This window comes from Sceloporus occidentalis, unplaced genomic scaffold, assembly GCF_023333645.1.
Source record: "Sceloporus occidentalis isolate IW3139 unplaced genomic scaffold, rSceOcc1.0.p SCAF_28, whole genome shotgun sequence".
In the NCBI taxonomy this organism is placed as follows: domain Eukaryota; kingdom Metazoa; phylum Chordata; class Lepidosauria; order Squamata; family Phrynosomatidae; genus Sceloporus; species Sceloporus occidentalis.
Window position 1 is genome coordinate 5,517,215 of NW_028317008.1, and position 19,066 is coordinate 5,536,280.

Here is a 19,066-nt window from a genome sequence, read left to right on the forward strand (position 1 = left end):
GCTACTTGGATGGTAAATAGTGTTGCTTTGATAGACATGTGTAAGGAGTGTGGTGTGTGGGTACAAGAACTCAACCACGTGATACAATACATGGGGCTGGTGTCCACATATTTTCAGGGCTGCTTTTCATTCCCAGTCTGGCCCTGCCCAGAAATAGAGCGGACGCGAGAGAGAGTTCATTATGACTGCATATTTCCCTATTGAGTGATATAGATTCCTGGTGCACTGTTGCTCAATGAGCTGTGAGCCATGTGGAGCAACTGAGAGCCTAGTCCTTAGCCAGACCTAGGGGTGCACCTAAGGTAAATACATCACTGTTTTTCCACTCATTTCTGCAACTATGCTGAACCCTTTTCTGCTTTTAACAGGGTATGTTTTTCATTTACCAAAGCACATGTAAAATCATCACTGGTCATCACTTTCAAATTAAACACTTTGACATCCAGATATGGTTTTATGGTGTTTTATTATACACAAGGTACTGCATCTTTAAACTAAGTTTCCCACAAATAAACAAAAGAAAAGTCAAATCCTACTCCAGTTTGGAGACCAACGAAACAGAAATTGTCCTCTTTAGCACACTGGCTGGCTACTCCAGTTTCCGGTTACAAAACAGAGTAAATATCAAAAACAAGTTTTCACATAGTACCTTCTATAGGGTCCCTGGACACAGGGCTCACATGTTTCTCTCTCTTTCACACACTAAGACACCCAAATACCTTTAGAGCTGTCATTTATTCACTTGTACAGCAGGAGCTAATTAACCTCACCTGAAAAGGGTGGCATTTGCAGTATTAATCCTTTCAGGCAGGGAATAGAGAATAACCAATACGAATGGGTTCAGTAAGCTAGAAAAATATAGCTGTTGGAAGCCTCAAAAAGTGGCCACCTTAAGTACACTAATAGAAATACTGACAAAGCAAGGTGTACATATCAGTGCAAATTATATATAAATCACAAAAGATATAGCAACAGATTTGTATATAAATGATAACAAAATATAGTCCAGAACAATATGCAACAAGAAACAATGAACCATAATCTTTAACCTATTTCCTTAAGCCTTCAGTAAACACTATCCAATATCTATACAACCATTAACATTTCCCACCCTAGCCTCTGGTGTAATGTTCACACTTGAGAACTCTCAGACATTGACCCTTAGTTTCAGGGTTTTTTGTTTTTTTTCAGGATTACAGTCTGGAGCAGACATATTATGCTCTGGTTAAATGATATTGAAACATCCCAATTGTATATAACAGTTAAAACCACTGCTTGAATACAAATAACTAACTATGTGTCTACCAATCATTTTGCATGCTGACCATTATTACGGCCATTTTGTTGCCATTATTAGTAGACTTGTGCATTCATATTCAGGTGAACATGAAAACGAACACGAAGGGTGCGTTTTCGTTGTTCAGCCCGAATACCGAACATACGAACATGGTGGCGGCAAAATGTATGTGAAGACACACAACGTTCGTCTTCGTCTACTAATCTCCCTGGTCCTTTCCCCATCTAGCCTACCTTATCTACGCAGCATTGCAGGGGTTAATGGAAGCGGAAATCCACAGATTCGCTGTCAGGAGTTAAAGTGCCGTGCGAACAACTCTATTGGTCACCTGCAGGGGCCTCCTCTGGGATCAACCAATCAAAACGATGCTGCGTAGTTAACGGGAGCGGAAATCCATAGGTCCGCCATCAGGAGTTAAACTTGGATCGGGGAGACAGGCCAAGTTCCCCGTCAAGAGTTAAAAGGCCGTGCAAGCAACTCTATTGGTCGCCTGAAGGGGCCACCTGCAGGCAACCAATAGGCTCACTCGCACGGCCCTTTAACTCCTGACGGCGCAACTTGGCCTGGGGAGACCATGGTCTCCCTGCTCCAAGAGTTAAAGGTCCGTACAAGCGACTTTACAGGTGTACTTCATCAGTTGATGGCAGAGGAGGCCCCTGCAGGCGACCAGTAGAGTTGCTTGTACGGACATTTAAAATCCTGGCGCCAAAGCTGCTGCTTTTTTCTACGAAAAAAGGGGCCAAAAACGAAGAAAAAAACGAACACGAAGAATGTACATGAATATTTGCCCGAACCGAACACAGGAACAGGCGAATATTCACGGAATACGAAGATTTTTTCCCCAACGAAGACGAACACAAAGACGAACAAGAGTTGACCGGCGCCCAAGTCTAATTATTAGTCAGCATCTTGATTGGCCATCTGACACACCAGGTAAATGCCTTAAAGTGGAGACTGTTAAAACAGGGGTTGCAGGATTAGTTCTTAGGTATTGTCATAAATAAAAGTGAAGCTGGGGAAAAAATGCACTTCCAGGAGTTGCAGCGAAAATTAACTTTTGAGCTATATTCTTGTGATCTATAGGTTGGCACAAGGGAATGTTTGGTTTATTCATGCAGTCAGCAAACTTTGTCCAATGCGAAATATAAACTCTTCAGATTATCATTTATCTGACCAAGCATATTCTTGACTTTTTGAAGTGAATCAAGAACTTCAATGCTGCAGGTGAAAGGGTCATAACGGATAGAGAAAGGTTTCTTCATCTTCATAGCATAGTGTCTGCAAAGGCAAAATCAGTTATCAGAATAATAACCATGATTTAAAATATAGGAAAATGAATGGCTCTTTTGCTCACCTGAGTTTTACTTTAGAATCCTCAAAGTTTTCAGACACAAAGTAAATTGGTTGAAATAAAGTGTCCTGATAAGACTGAATGGCTGTTACATCTGGATCAAAAGGTTTAAGAACTGGCTTGTTTGAAAATGCATACTGTAAACAAAAAAGCCAAAGAGATATATATATATCTGTGGCAAAAGCATTCTCGTGCCTTGTACCCATAGCACAATTATATTTTTAACATTGGAATACTTAAGGGAATTAATGAACCTTAACTGGCTAATTTAATTCATTGTAATGAAATCAATGATTAGGCGATGCCTTTTTTTGCTGGAGAAAAAAATAGTTTGCTCAGTAAATATCCACTTGTTGTTATCTGTTTTGGCCACATGGTGGCAGCTGTATACCATCATTGTGTTTACATCAACATATCAGTCTATATGCATTACGCATTTACATAACACATCAAATCAATTATACTACTAATTAGTCAAGCAAGACTACATTCTATATCTTCCTCTGACACTCAAAAAAGTCAAAATGTGTGAATCATTTATTCTTGGGAAGTTGTTATTAAACCAAATCTGCATACAGGAATGTGACATTTGCAAAAGTTATTATTATTATTATCTTTTATTTATATAGCGCCAACAATTTACGCAGCGCTTAATACGATGCATTCACTCAGTGCCTATACTAGACAGTGCTGGTTTATGTAATCTTCACCATTGCAGTTTATTTACATAGCATCACACTATATTTTGTTTGCTGAGCATCAGCTAATTCCATAGTGTTATCATGACATAATCTATGACAGAAAAACAAATTTGTCGTGAATTTCAATCATATCCAAATATATGCACCAAAAAACATAATTTACAAATAGTTATTCCTACCGTAAGTTCTCCATATGAAGATAGAAGTCCTGCTCCATAGGCTTTAATAGATCCATTCTGCTTGCAGAGACCAAACTCAACAGTGAACCAGTACAGCTAAAATATAAGGAAAACATTTTGTTTTTAGACAGTTACAAAAACGAATTACAATTTTAGTGACTGTTCAATAACTTTGTTTATGAGTTAGGTTCTTCTCTATCTTGACTAGAGATGTCAAGTAAGTTCTTTCTGTTACCTATAGTAAATTTTAAAGATTTAGTAAATAAAAGCTAAGGAGAAAAATAATCTGATAGTAACTGGAAAATCTTATACCATATTAAAATACTGTGAGATTTTAACTAAGACCAAATAATGAAACAAATGAAAAATATATTACAAACATGAAGAGTTATTTGAGGTTGCCATGGCGCTGTTTTTTTTCCGGATTAACTGCATTGCTATTTGTGAATAGTTCCATATAGAAGATAATTTTAAAAAAGCATCCTTTTTATTAAAATTACTTACTATTTACATGATAGGGAAACTGTGACATGACTTCATACAGATAATCTTTATTCAGAAGTTAATGTAAAAAATGCAGTAGTGTTAATTCATTGTAGTTGTTGTAAAAACAGATTATAGATCAAATGAAAAATAGTTGCTTTTTGACTGCAACTTTGTTTTTACAGTATATCCAGTTAAAAACTAAATTAATACTGTGGGCATTTGAAGTATCTAAGGTTCTAATTTATGTAATACATTTGTTTTGTCATAAATGTGTCTCTTAAGAAAACATAGAAAACTTAAATAAAAAAACAAACATTAAAAATATAAAAAAATATAACTGCAATGGTTGTGTAGCAGACAACATAGTGTGCAATGTCACTGTGTAAATACAGAGGCCTCAAATGGCAAAGCATGGGCATAGATGCATTCAAAAGTTAGTGTTTGTACTAAAAACTTATTGTAGCCCCTCACCCCCAAAGACAATCTACAGTTACCAGCTACTATTCCTACTATTGCGGTCTCAACATCATTGGAGTTGCAGTGAAGAAATGTTTTGTTGTTTAGTGTAGCATTCTGAGGTATTAATAAAAGAAGGTAGATAGAAGGGGATAAAAAAGGGACATAAAGGCTTGGAACCAAAATAGGACACTTGGCATTTTTACAGAAGTTTTGGTAACTTTTCTCAAAGTGCTGTGAATGTTTGCCAAAATGACAGAGCTCTCCTCCGATCACATTCTAAATACATAGACATTAATATATAATTTTGCCCCCCTTTGCAGCTATGACTGCTTCTACTCTTCTTAGGAGGATTACAACAATATTTTTGGAGTGTTTCTGTGGGAATTTTTTCTATTCATCCAGTAGAGCATTTGTGAGGGCAGGCACTGATGTTAGACGAGAAGGCCTGGCTCTCAATCTCAGTTCCAGTTCATCCCAAAAGGTGTTTGATGTGGTTGAGGTCAGGGGACATATTGTTAGGGGTAAGTGTAAGGAATAGGTGAGAAGGTAGTGGTCAGAAAGAGGGAAGGGAAAGATAGAGAAATTGGAGAGGGCATATGACCTAGAGAAAACCAAATAAGGTCCATTATTGTGTGGGAGAATTAGTGCACTGGGGAAGTTTGGAGCAAGCAGAGTTGTTATAGGTATGTCATATGGGATGTTGAAGTCACCTAGAATGGCATTTGAGGTGTCAGAAGAGAGAAAAGTGGTCAGAAATGTGAGCAATGTATTACTGCAATGTGGAGAGAAAGAGCAGAGAACAAATTTAAAGGGAGGGAAGACTCTGTATAAATGCAAAAAGGTGTAGTTAAGGGAGAGAAGCATGGTTATACCATCACCGTTTTTATCGCCAGGCCTAAGAGTATGTAAGTGTAGGCCCCTGAAGGATAGTGCAGCGGATAAGGTCATGTCAGAGGAGGAGGTCCAGGTTCATTAGGAGACAGAAGGTTAAAGGTATGAGATAAATAGGTCAAGTACGGTAGCCATACCATACTTTGTTGCATAAAGAGTGTCGATTCTACAAGCAATAGTTGAAGCTGGGAGCGAGTTTGTGGTTACAATGTAATCTAAGATGGCAATACATTCATTAAGTCCATGTGAGAAGAAAGAGGAAAGAGATAAATGGTTTAATTAAGAGAGAGAATTAGAATCCCACACAAGCATTCAAAAAGCAAATATGTAATACACTAAGAAGAAAATGTCCCGTTATGACTGAGCTATTAATAAATGTAGGAAATCTTGTGTAACGTCAGTTGTAGCTATCTTAAAGTACATACATACAAGCCTGGACTCAGCATCTGAGACACCAGTGAGCCACAGTTCCACCTACTTATCCGATCGTCCGCTCCACAGATATGTAGACCTGATTTCCTTTGACCAAGTCACATGCTCCAACTTCCATATCCTGTACCCTTCTACAATGTCCCCATCAACCTCTGCCATGCCCCACCTACCCCTTGTGATGTTCCCTTTTAGTCTGGTGTAGAAGTCCTGGAGATCCTATGCATCTGTATCATAAGCGCCGGATATGACAACACATCAAGTGCCTCTGATACAGCCGTAGACATGTGCTTCTGAGATCTTTGGGGGGCCTGGAGTGCACCCTTAGAAAGTAAGCGCCTCGTTGCAGTGCACCTGCAGCATCCGCGTTAGCGTGCCCATGATTTCTATAAAGTAAGACAGCACAGGGGTGGATGTGGGTCAGGGAGGGAGGGTAGAATTGTGGAAAGATGGAGAAATGTGTGGCAGGCTTTATGGGGGCTGTAGGAGAGAGTGTTCTGTAGACCTCATGTGAACTTACAGTTGCCAGTTTGTCAATATCTTTATCGGATGCTCCAAGTGAAGCCAGGCCAATATCCTGCAGATATAACAATGTTGTGTTAGTCCTGACATTTCTGGATTAGGTAAGAAATGAGAAATAAAGTCTAGGGGTGTTTTGTAGTACAGTGTAAACAATAAAGGTAAGGATAATATATTTACAGTGTAACTGTCCCATAAAATTACAGCCCAACATTCAACTGAGCTAACTGCATGATTGATGGCTCAAGTAAACATGGAGGCAGTCAGCCTGGAATGCAAAAGTCTATTGAAAGGGGACTTTTATGATCGTTCATTTATGGCTTATAAAATAATGTGGACTGGGCTGGGACTAGCAATAACTGCAAATCAACCCTGAGTATCCAGAAGTATTTCCAGTCATTTAGGACCAATCTTTATATTAATCTAATAGGGTATCCATGCCACCTTGCACCCCAGAAAGTTCCTTGACAAATCCAAAATATTCAACATTCAGCACCTGAGGTAAGCCCAACAACGTAAACTTAAAATGGTATTTCACTTCCATAATTCTATAGCATATCTATAGCTGTTGTAATGGCTCCTGGGTGTAGAAAGTAAGCAGTGGAGACTTCTGAGTACTACTAGTCTGTGCCTAGATGATTTGCTACTCTGGCACAGCTGCTTACTGGCCCTTTCTCCTGACAGTATTAATTTGTTCTCTGGATTATTGACAGTTTGGCACAAATACTCATTTCTGAACCACAGCTTCCTCCTCCGGCCATTGTCTTGACTATGCATCTTTTTTGTCCCTCTCAGTACCTCACTTCTTGGATTAGCATCATGGTGGGTCTCCAACTTTAACGAGAACATGACTACCACTCATATTCTTGCTTGGTCCCGGCTCCAGATCTCCCATATTATTAAAATAAGCTAACTCTTCTGGCAAACAATGGATATTCACCAGTACACATAGTAATTTTAAAAAATAATACTGATTCAGAGAAAAATCCCAGTCGTGATTTATATTTTACTCTTTCCAGAGAAAAGTGACCATACTCTTATAAGGCTGTTTTTCCTTTATCTGGATCAATGGAATTAGGGCAATGTCTGATGGGCTAAACTCGGTGGATGTATGCCTTTTTAGCCTTATTATGTATAGAACAACAAATCTAGACATGCTCTTATTTACATGTGCCTTCAACAGCAATGATAACAGTGTGCACCTCAGGCTTTTGGCAACAGACCCATAAATGTTTGATCCATCAAACTCAGTGTAAAAATAGTCTAATAATCTTGTACAAAAATGTGATTTACCTGTGAGAACTGAGCAAATTCTTTGTCAGCTAGCATGGGAATATGCCCCAGCAATTCATGGCAGCAATCACTGCAGAAATAGTAATTAAAAAATACATACAATTTAGATATGTTCCTTTATATGTAAATAAATGAATGTGAAATACAGGGATATAATACACTAAACATGGGTAATCTACATTTCAGATGGCAGAAAAGTTATCTAGTTTTTAATTAGGAATTGCTTGTACCACTTTGTACCTCAACCAAGCCATCAATTTAGCCAACATTCGTATAGTTCATTTTTAACTCACGGTTCAGGAGAATGCATGGAGGCAGAGTGATGCCTTATATACTGGGTACTCGGAAATACTCGGAAGGCCAGACAAGCTAAGAAATCCCGTGCAGATAGTAAGCCTGCTGCTGGTCTCAATGTGAATCCTGTTCTTTCTATGTAGGACAATTTAGTGAAATGAACAAAATCATTTTATACACGTATATTTTAATTTCTCACTTTGACTCTGTGTGCTACTATGAATTATTAATTGACAGTATGATGAGTATTAAATGTATTAAACATTGGCCAAAGCTGAGGTAAAGACAGGTGTTTTTTTTTATCAAAAAGTAAAAAAATTGCACAAAATTTGCCACTTTTATCTGCGATGGACAACCGTAGGATTTACAGGGCCACATGCATGTTCATTTATTGTATAAACAAAAGAAATATATAATATAAAAACATGATGTAGTTAGTTTTAATTATATCTCACTGACCTGTTAGTGATTTTTGCCATAATTGTTTTATTTGAGACTCAAAAATAAAACTGACAACAAAGTTTTGTGTTAAGAGAAACTAATAAAACATGCACATTAACACATTACATTACAAGATAATCTACCAAACACTGACTACCTATGTTCAGATTAGGCTCTGAGAACTAGTTTGTCTTAATTTAGAATTGTGTAAATTTGTTTTCTTTCTTTTTTCCATTTGTGTTACCTTTTAGAAATTGAGAGACGTCTTGAAGCTGAGGTATAGCATCCTCTGTAAAGCCACAGTATTTCTCCAGCTGTTGGAATGAATCTAAGTACTGCTTGCATGCATAATTTGGATACAAACTGATGAGGGATCTGTAAACCTTTCTCCTTTAAAGTATAAAATATACCTTCATGTTAAATTAAACTACCCATTATGCAGTTAAAACATCACTGCTACATTAACAAAAAACAATGTAGCTATACAGTATTTATATATAGAAACAAACAATCTACTGTTATAGATTGTTACTTATAATAAGATAACAATGGAGTTATGATAATATAGATTTAACTTTGTGACCATTTCATTAAAGCAGAACAAAAAAGTTATATTCTGTTCTTATAGGCCAACTAAAATGTACTTTACTATGTTAACGTGCTAGTTTTAGTGTTAAATATATGGATCTCACATTTATTACCAGAAGAAATATACTCTACTCTGAAGCCAAACCATGAAGCTACCTTTCGGTGTACTCCTTAAGGATAGATATAAAACACAGGGATAAAAATGAATGTCTTAAATCAGCCCTTACTTACTTTTCGTTGAACAAGATTTTGTTTGCTTGCCAGAATAACTATTTTATTTTTTCATTACACTATTTTAATTATTTTCACAGTGCTCTGGGGCCGCACTCTTATGAATGTGTTATGAAAACTTAGATCATTCTTGGAAATGGTAAGTAATCAAGTTAACATTCATTCTCACTCACAGTTGATGATGGTTAGGCAAAAACAAACACCTAATTTTGAGATCCAGAGATTGTAAGGTATAAACATTTTTTATTAGTTTTTCTAATACAAAGCAGTTTGTGGATCTGGTTATCATTACAAAAAAATAATTTCTAACTAGCACCATTCCATAGAACACCCATGACTGTAAGTGATTCTGGGATTGATAAGAGTATCCAGAGACTGTAAACATAAAGCAGAGAATAAGTCCAACTAAAATGCAACATGTCTACTTTTAAAATATTCAGTATGATATTATTATTTTAATCATGAATAATAATAAAAATTGTTGTTATTATTAATCATATTAATATGACACATATACACATATATATCTATACATGTGCAAGAGTATAAGATTATTTCACTTTTTGATAGATTTCTTACCATGTGGCAGTTTCTTCAGCAGTATAGTCAATTCTTGGCAACAGGTCTCCTCTAGAATAAAGAATTTGTGACTTTCAAACAAGTGAATTGGTTTAAAACTATACCTAACCACTTTGTGTGCGTTGTGAGCTACATTGAGTTGCAGCATTGTGGTTCATTTTGTTCCATCCTATAACATTATACCACTAAAGTTTAATGTGTCTCTTTACTATAGGCAAAAACTCACTTTTAAAGTAGTAATTGGGACATGTATAAAAATAATTTCTGATTTTAATTAACCTATTCAGAGATGATCTTTCTTTATGGAAATTCAATCAAGTGATTATTTGTAATTACTGCAGTACTGGACACAGCTTAAATTAATATATATATGCACCTCATAGAAGGTTATATTAATATTGTGTAATCACACAAAAAAAGCATTACCAGTTTGTTCATCATCATTGTTCACCTACTTCTAGCTGTAGGTGGAAAATTGGCAGAACAAGGCAGAAAGAGGTGGAACGCCCCCACCTAAAGATTAGACTCCTACGACCCTGGAGATATGTCCTATGATTATATTATTCATGTTCTGGAAGTGAAACTTGTCTTACCCAACTCAATGCTGTTATTGTCTATGATAAAGTGTGTTGAAGAAGCAAGTGATATATTTATATGAGATAATGAAATCCTGTTTTTAGAAGGATTACTTTATATGTGTAACAAGCTTTGCATGCAAAAACCTTTTCTTCTTACATCTTGGGCACAAGAGGAATCCACAGAGGTCCCATAAGCAATGCTTGGACTGTGAGTCACTTCAGAAACGTCTTTGACTCTTAAAACTTACTGTTTGTAAGTGGACGCGAGTTCTGCAAAGAATGCTCTACGTTTCTTGTATTCTTGGTCAACAAAACCCTAAAAAAGAAGATAAAAAGTAATGTATGATAATATATTGAATATATGCTAAAGTATAATTCAGAATTTTATAAATTATTTTAAAAGTCTATCTTACTACTAATAGTTCTCTGCAAGCCATATTTATAAAAAAATATTGAATGTGAAGCAACCTGGAGGAAATGGTATTGTTTCCCAAAAGTTCTTAGGTTAGTTATCCATATTAAAATATGTTGAGGAGCCAAAACCCAGATCACAAAGCTACCTAAAAACCTTAGGTAGCTTTGTGATCTGGGTTTTGGCTCCTCAACATATTTTAATATGCCCTGCAAGAAGCTGGCTGGAACAGCAGTGGCACATTCTGGCGTAGGCTGACCAGACCTATGGTGGTAGGTCCGGGTGGCAGTATCCCCTTTGCAACAAAGCGGCCAGAAGATTGCCCTAATGAGTAATCAAGCTCCTGAGTGTGCCACTGCTCAATAGGCCAGTTAGCAGGGCAGATTCTGATCTCCTCAACTGTCTGTCACTATTTAATCTAATAAGGAGGCTTTATAATGGACAGCAGATGCTGAGGTGGGTGACCTAGGTGGGGACCTAGGGCAGTGGCAGAAATCTTTAAATTACATTTCTTTATATAGTCCCATCATATTCAATAACACTGTTACAAAAGGGGACAGGGGAAATGTTTAACAAAGGCAATTTAAAATGTCCATAACATTGATACATGTTAACCTGTTAATCTTTAAATTACATTTCTTTATATAGTCCCATCATATTCAATAACACTGTTACAAAAGGGGACAGGGGAAATGTTTAACAAAGGCAATTTAAAATGTCCATAACATTGATACATGTTAACCTGTTTGCACCCCTTTGCTTAAATCTGTGCCAAGGCGCCCTTTAGGATGTACCTGTAGGTCTTGACTTTGTTGCAGCGGCAGAGAAATCTTCCTGCACAGCAGTGCAAGAACAAAACAAAAAAGGAATTTTTATTTTTTTTTAAATGCGCCTCTTTTCCATACCACTACAAGTAAAAATGTTTTTTTGTTTTTTTAAAAAAAAAAGGTCACTACCCCCAAACCCCTTCACATTAAAAAAATATTCAACATTATGATTGTACTCAAGAGATGTTGCTGAATCTTAACTGGGTCATTGTTCAGCTGTGGCATTTACAGTATAGAAGAAATCTTAAGCAAAAAATGCAAAACATTTTATTTTTTTTATTTTAGCATAGTATTTTGATCTATTATCAATACTGATTATTCTTTCTACGTACTTCTATTATACTTCTCCTGAACAAAACTATATATGGCTTGTGCGGGAATCATGGTTTAACAAACTTTTGGTAAAAATGAAAAAAAAAAAACCCTCAGAACCTGAAAAAGCCCCAGTCCTGTAGGGTTTAAAACATACTGGTGCAGAAGTAAAGGACAGTCTTACAATACAATCTATTGGGTGGTTGAGGGTAAAGTGAGACAGTTGGAGAGGAATTTATTGTAAGCAGGGTGATATGGAAAACTCCTGATCTGTTGAACTTGCAGGTGGGCATGGCAGATGGCTTCTTTAGGATGCTTGTTGAGGGTATTAGAAGGGAAGGTTTTTTGCTTTGTGAAAGAAAGGGAGATAACGTTTGACAGAATGAAGTAGGTAATTCCAGAGAAGTGGTACAGCACCTGAACGTGAAAGTGGGATGAGGGAATAATGGTAGCAGAGAGATGCAAGCCATGAGAGGAATGAAGAGGGTATTTGGATATGACAGTAGATATATGGGTGGGCAGAGTTGTAAGATATCAATAGGTCAGAGTCAGGAGTTGGACATCTGAGATGTGTCAGATGAAAGAATGCAAAAAGGTACAAATGATTAGGACATGTATGAGCTAATTTTATTTACAGGTTGCAACGATGCTTCACAACTATAACATAAACATTACAACATGGTCAAAGAGTAAGGGCTGCCTTTGACATGTTTCTTGGTGCAAGAGCTTTTTCTTGATGTTCTAAACATGTAGAAAATAACAGAAAATAACAGATTCTTCATAAATCACATGAGAAAACAAAAGCTAAAATGCAAGATTTTTGTTGTTAACCTTAAAATTATTAAAAAAGAAACTCTGTTCATCATTTTGTGCAAAAAGCCAAGACGTACAGCTGTGGAAATTGGTCTTTTTCTCATGTCATATGGTATTAGTTAATCATCAAATACCCACCCAGGGACATAACCTTAAAATGCTTCACTGCATGACATTTTCTTGGTTATGGATCTGACAACAGTGGATGCAAATCCTCCTAATGTCTATGTAAATGATTAGCCTGGGAAGACTATAACAAACATACTTTTCTGTGAGCTAGAATTTTTTATATTGGTGTTTTGGTTAAAATTTGGTTACAACTAAAATATATTTAGGGATATACTTTATGTCCTTTAATGTGGATTTACTCACATAAGGTATTTGTAACTAGGACAGTTTCAATAGGTGCAGGCCCTATCATATAAACAAACTAAGTGACTGTCTAGGGCACTTAGCAGGCACCGCTGTAGTTCTGTCCTATAATTGCAAGCAAGTGTCTGCTGGAGGGTACACCAGTGACACCATTTGCCTAGGATGCTATAAGCACCAGGGCTGGTCATAGCTAACAGTATTATTATTATTAATTTAACAGAATGCTGTATTTATTTACTAAAGAGAAGTTATATATGTATTGAGTGCATTAAGAAATAATTCTTAAGAAGGAAAGGTTGAACCAGTGATTGAGCCACATCCAGACCCGTATAAAACTGTACCTTGTGAAGGACAACCAGTTTTCCTCAAGTTCTGTAGGACAATAAACGTGTAGGCAACTTCCCAAAATAGAATATAGGCATCTGTTTCTTCCTTTATTCTGAATTCACTATGTTAATACTACTAAGAGGCACACAATTTGAACCCAGAGATGTAATTCCAGTTGACCTTCTGGGACTTTTCAGAAGATTGGGATAAATTATTGACTCAAACAGGCTTTATAATGTAAAATCATTACCAGATGAAGTGAACTTCCTTGACAATATTATGGGGGTGGGGGGCAATCTAGGACAAATTTGTTTTTCATTCTTGTCCTTGGGAGATCATTTATGCAAGACAGCAAGGTAGCCACTGAGTAGCAAATCTTGGTATCATAACATAGAAAGTTCATGCACTCCAAGATGATATAACATGTTTTCAATTACTTCATACTTACAGGATGATCCTGATCAAAATTGGGCTCAAATTTAATAATCAGGTGATGGCACAAATCCAAATCTTGCAGTTTTCTTGGAAAAGAAGACACTGTTTGGAAAACCAACAATATTACTGGGAATGAGCTGTATTATAATATTATTTTAGACATGATTCCAAAAGGCGTGATCCCCAGTCTACACCACTTCCAAATAATATTTTTGGGTTCAATAAAATACAACAGCAATATAAATTATAGAGCATGGAGAATTTTTATATTTATATTAAATTATTCTAAATTGCCTTTTTAAGTGCACATTTTTTATTTTTACATCATTTAAAATACATATGGCATTTAAATAGTTATGTAGTTATATAGTTTCATAAAGCAGAATTGATTAATAAATTCTGCCTGCAAAAACCCCACATTATTATATTGATCAGTGGGAAACTTAAAGAATCTTGCCAAATGTCATCACCACTCTCAGGCCATATGTTAAAATCTTGATCATCAAAAAATTGAGCCACAGCTGTCCGTAAACTGTAATATGGCATATCAAGCAAATACAACTGGTGTTTAACAACATGTCATTTGTAATTTTTAATGCCCAACATTATATTTTTGGCAAAAAACTGTAAGTCATGTGATTCCTCTTTCTTTCTTTACACTTCTTATATGCATTATGATTTTGCTTCCATAATGTTTAGCACTTTATAGCCTAACAACAAGAAGAAAATAAAGGCAGTTTGGTAATTTAACAAACCTGCATCAAACAGAACATGACTGACCCCTGGTGGCAGTTCAGTTACCGTACATGTGTTCTGGGCTTACACAAATGACAATCATTTTAACCAATTTCATGGTTGGCAGTGGTTATGGTTAGCACACCTCAACACAGGAAGGTACTTAATTTGCTGTTTTATTCTCAGCATTCAATCTGGATTGCTGTTTTGAATTCTCAGTTTAAATTTTAAATTGTCTTCAAATGAGAAAAATGTATTTGTGCAAATAATAAAATACAAACAATTACAGGATAATCCAAAATCCATATTGTGAAACCACTGTTGGTGGCAACATCATTTTTCATGAGTTATTATCCAGTATTCGCTATGTTATCTAGATAATATTAACATATATACATGGAGGACATATTATTAACAGGATGATGTAAACAATAAAACTGAAATATTGTAAAAATAGGCATTGGAGCTATAATCTTCTATGTCCTGTAGCACTTTTGCCAAGATCTACCTTTTTTTACATGAGCATTATCATTATTATTATGCATTTGCTGCAGAAATTGTGGGTGTTCATTACCAGAGGCTGGGTCACATATCAGCAAAATATGAAAGTCCATAAAGGTCTATACATATAGCTATAAATTAGAACTTGGGCACCACCCACGTCTCTGTGTTTATCTTCAGGGGGAAAAAAAACCTTCGTATTCCATGAATATTCGCCAATTGCCATGGTCGTTCTGGGCTAATACGTTCTTCTTGTTCGGTTTTCTCTTCATTTTCTGCTGATTTTCTAGCAGTGGTTAATACGGGGTTAACGCTGTAACAGTAAGCAGCAGCTTTGGCCCCAGGATCTTAAAGGGCCTTAAGAGCCGGCAGGGGGCTCCTCTGGCATCAACCAATGAAAGTTCTAAAGGTAAAAATTTACCTTTAGAACTTCGTCTTAAAGGAAGATGAAATAATCAGGGAAAATATTAAAATCAATTAAACCCAAGTCAATCCAGCGAATTTATGAGTTTGGTGATATTGGACAAATCATTTATTGACCAAGAAAAGCATTGGCCTATTTACTAGTTCACAATCAATGGGCGGGCTCACAGTAATACAACGTGAATCAAGTTGGCAGCCAAGTTGAAAAGGGCTCACAAAGAGCTGAGTTGGCCCAATTGTCCATTCACTAGGACTGACAGATGCTACAAACCATTGACTCTCATTATCAACTTTGATGACAAATGATTTTCAACTCAACAGCAGCAGAACTTGAGAGGAAATGTATTCAACATTTTATGATTGCATAAATATACTGTATCATAAAAACTGTGTAGGCATATTTTTTACTGGAAGTATATTTGCCAGGGCCGGCTGCAAATTCTGAAAATATATTGGAAAATGGCATTTTCAACAGGAGCACTTACCACTTTCCTCTGTAGCTATTTTCACATCATCTGCCACCCTTTTTAAAGATGCTAAAAGAGAGCTTATTACAGAGTTTTTGATGTCACATTTCACAAAGCATTCAAGGCCATCCCCCATGTGCTTGATCCATCGAACAGGTCTGGTTTCAATGTGGTAGATACAAGCTTCAAATTTCTAAAGGCAAGAATATGCACTAATATTTATCAATATTTGAATATTAAATAGTAAATAAAAAATATCCCTTCTTTTTATTCTGTACCCCAAAACTAAAATTAAACAAAAGGTTATGAATATACTTTCAAACCGAAACATAAGTGGTTGTGTAGTCACTCAGGAGCGTCTCCTGTCTAGGCAGACAGATACCACATGAATCTCATCTGTTTCAAAGATGGAATTCTGCCTGCTCTAAATGCATTCATAGTTAAGAGTTGCCTTTACTTGAATTGCCCCCATCATTCAGATTGAATGTATAGGTAGACATTCCTCTAAACTACAGTGAAGATTTGGTTCATGCTCAAGTCCCAAAGACTTCGTAAACATCTGGTTAAAGCATTAGAATAATTACTTATCACTCTTGAGTTAACAAGTGTTTGAGATGATTTACTCTGCAAAAAGGCAGATAAAGATGAAATAATATATCAATTTGAAGCATAAATGTTTACTTAACATCTTACAGAGTACTATTTAATATCCACTCCTCTATTCCCTTTTACCAGACAACTCATTGGTATGTGTTAGTTGTATAAGGTTGTCTATTTAAATTTAAAATTGTTATTTTTAAATGTTTAATTGTAAAGAATAAAATGTATGGCTTTCAAGTAACTACCCTTTTGTAGGTCAAAACCACATTGCCCATGGTCCTCCTAAAGTGGCTCTTAAAGTTAAGAAATTTTGCTTTGAGAAGTAACCTTTTCACAAAATAAGGTTTATATTTGTAATTTGACAGCTAGCAACTCAGCAAATTATAATTATTACCTTTTATTTATATAGCACCAACAATTTACGCAGCACTTCTTACAATACATATTTTCAAGGGTTAAGACAAACCGATACAGTAGGTGGAAAGAGCCCTTCTTGCAAGCTTGCCATCTTGAGATACAGAATAATTTGCAGATCATGTTTTGCATATTTATATTTCAGTTGGGTTGCAAAACAATAGAATTATTTGAGTCATTAAGAACTGAGAAAAACATTATATGCCCAGAACATTGTACCTATAACTGTAAATATACATATAAATACATAACATACACTCAAATGACCATGAGAATGTGTAGGTTCTTTGACATTTAAATACAAATGAAATATGACAGGTCAAAAAACTCATTACAAGATTTGTAACTACACAATACTAAAGATATTAGCTTTACAGTGACCTTTTAAATAAAATATGCATATTAATTTGCCATTACTTTACCTCTATGACTTTGAGGCTTGTGGACAGCCCAGATGTTCCAGGATTTACCACTGTAAATATTAGATTCAAAGTGCTTGCCTCATGATCAGCAGGATCTCCGAAGCTCTCCAGGGATCCGGTTGCCTGAAGGTCCCCTGCTAACTCTTTCTCTGCCCTCTCATCCTCTGCAACTCCCTGCTTTGTGGCAGCAAGGTGGGCATTATGAGGAGCACCTACTTCAGATTTCATCGTGAGTTGGCTCTCATCACAGTATGTTAAGTAGTGAGATACTGAGATTATTTTTGTCTAGGAAGCTGTTAGCTGTTTCAGCTATTCAGTCACTAGAAATGTTTTCTTCTACAATATGAAGATGCGTTTGTATTATTATTATAAGTCTGTACTAGCTGCAACTTTCAAGAGGCTGAATTATACAGCATAGATGTGGACTGCTTATCTTCTAGAAGCAAACCCATTTATTGGGGTTTTATAGTGCCATACAACCCATGAATATTCATTCTATGCTTTTCTCACCCTTCAGCAACGTTTTATGCTAAGGCAAAGACATGAATCAATACATGAAAGCAGACATTGAAATTGTATTTTATGCAAATCGCTATATTAGATGTCTATTTTAATTCACCCAAACAATCTGAGGATAAGACATAAAAACCTGCATGCTTAAGAAGGAACAAAGGCAGATCTTGGCACAAGTGCTACAAAACTACTAACCAGATTTACAATGATACCTTTCTTTCCCCTAAATACCATGTATATTATACAATTATTTCAGCTTTATTGTTGGCATGATCCCATTACTTATATGTTCTCCATCTAGCTAAAATAATGCACAATTAATAATACCTTATTACATATTACATTTTAATAAGTTACACTTTGCTTTGTCTTTTTTCCTCCTTTACTTGTGTTTATGTCTCCTTTCAAACAATACTTCATCACAGAGCTAGGAATAAGGGCTATGGTAGAAAAAGCACAAGTTGGTGCCAGCAGAACCTATATATTTATGGAGGAGGTGCTGTCCATTGTGCTGAACCTTGTTCCAGGAAAGTAACAGTAAATTGGACATTTCACAAAGTACCATATTTATTAAATCTACTTACTGTGTATCTGTCCATGATGAGCTAAACAATGGGTACAATTTAATACAGTAATAAGTCTGAAAATGTTGCATTGTCTAAATCAGGCATGTCCAAACTTTTTTCGAAGAGTGCCAGATTTGATGAAGTGAACATGTGCGAGGGCCGACAATTTTGCCTGACATTCTTTGAACCATTAAAATTAAATGCAAATTAACTATTTTATGCAAAGTTTATTGAAAACGGCATACTTTTCATTTTGTGACTTGGATGACAAATCTAAACAGGTGTTAAATCACTCTGCCTTTAATATCAAAAAAACAGATCTATATTTGGGCAACTTATCTGTGGGGCCTTATCAGTCTGGAACGCGGGCCGCAATTGGCCCTCGGGCTGGACTTTGGACATGCCTGGTCTAAATGAATGCAAGATATTATTAAACGCTATCATTTATATCTATTTATTTAAATACTATAATATATATTTATTATGATCATTCAGTTATAACTGACCATACTCAAGAAAATGTTTTTATAGGTTTCAATCACAATCTGGATGGTTGGAAGGAGATTAATCATAAATATTAAGCTCATAGTATGAGTTTTATAAACCACCCT

At 36.0% G+C, this 19,066-nt stretch overlaps 1 protein-coding gene across 1 annotated transcript; it reads right to left on the reverse strand.

The window, feature by feature from the left end:
• Window positions 1-2,415: 2,415 nt before the first annotated feature.
• LOC149299729 (tyrosine 3-monooxygenase-like) lies at window positions 2,416-17,604 on the reverse strand. The gene is made up of 12 exons (XM_089486024.1): window positions 17,377-17,604; window positions 15,959-16,133; window positions 13,828-13,916; window positions 10,565-10,632; window positions 9,739-9,789; window positions 8,585-8,730; window positions 7,899-8,034; window positions 7,606-7,675; window positions 6,314-6,370; window positions 3,529-3,624; window positions 2,652-2,785; window positions 2,416-2,575 (listed from the first exon to the last, which is right to left on the reverse strand). The coding sequence occupies exons 1-12, from the start codon at window positions 17,602-17,604 to the stop codon at window positions 2,416-2,418; spliced, it is 1,410 nt and encodes a 469-aa protein (XP_089342150.1).
• Window positions 17,605-19,066: the final 1,462 nt, after the last annotated feature.

What these genes read in the sequence shown, in the direction of transcription:
- LOC149299729 (XM_089486024.1), bottom strand. Translation starts at nt 17,604, where the DNA reads ATGAAATCTGAAGTAGGTGCTCCTCATAATGCCCACCTTGCTGCCACA. An exon ending in AATAGCTACAGAGGAAAGTG is followed by an intron (nt 13,917 to 15,958) that starts GTAAGTGCTCCT and finishes TTTTCCAAACAG; the next exon opens with TGTCTTCTTTTCCAAGAAAA. An exon ending in CTCGCGTCCACTTACAAACA is followed by an intron (nt 9,790 to 10,564) that starts GTAAGTTTTAAG and finishes TCTTTATTCTAG; the next exon opens with AGGAGACCTGTTGCCAAGAA.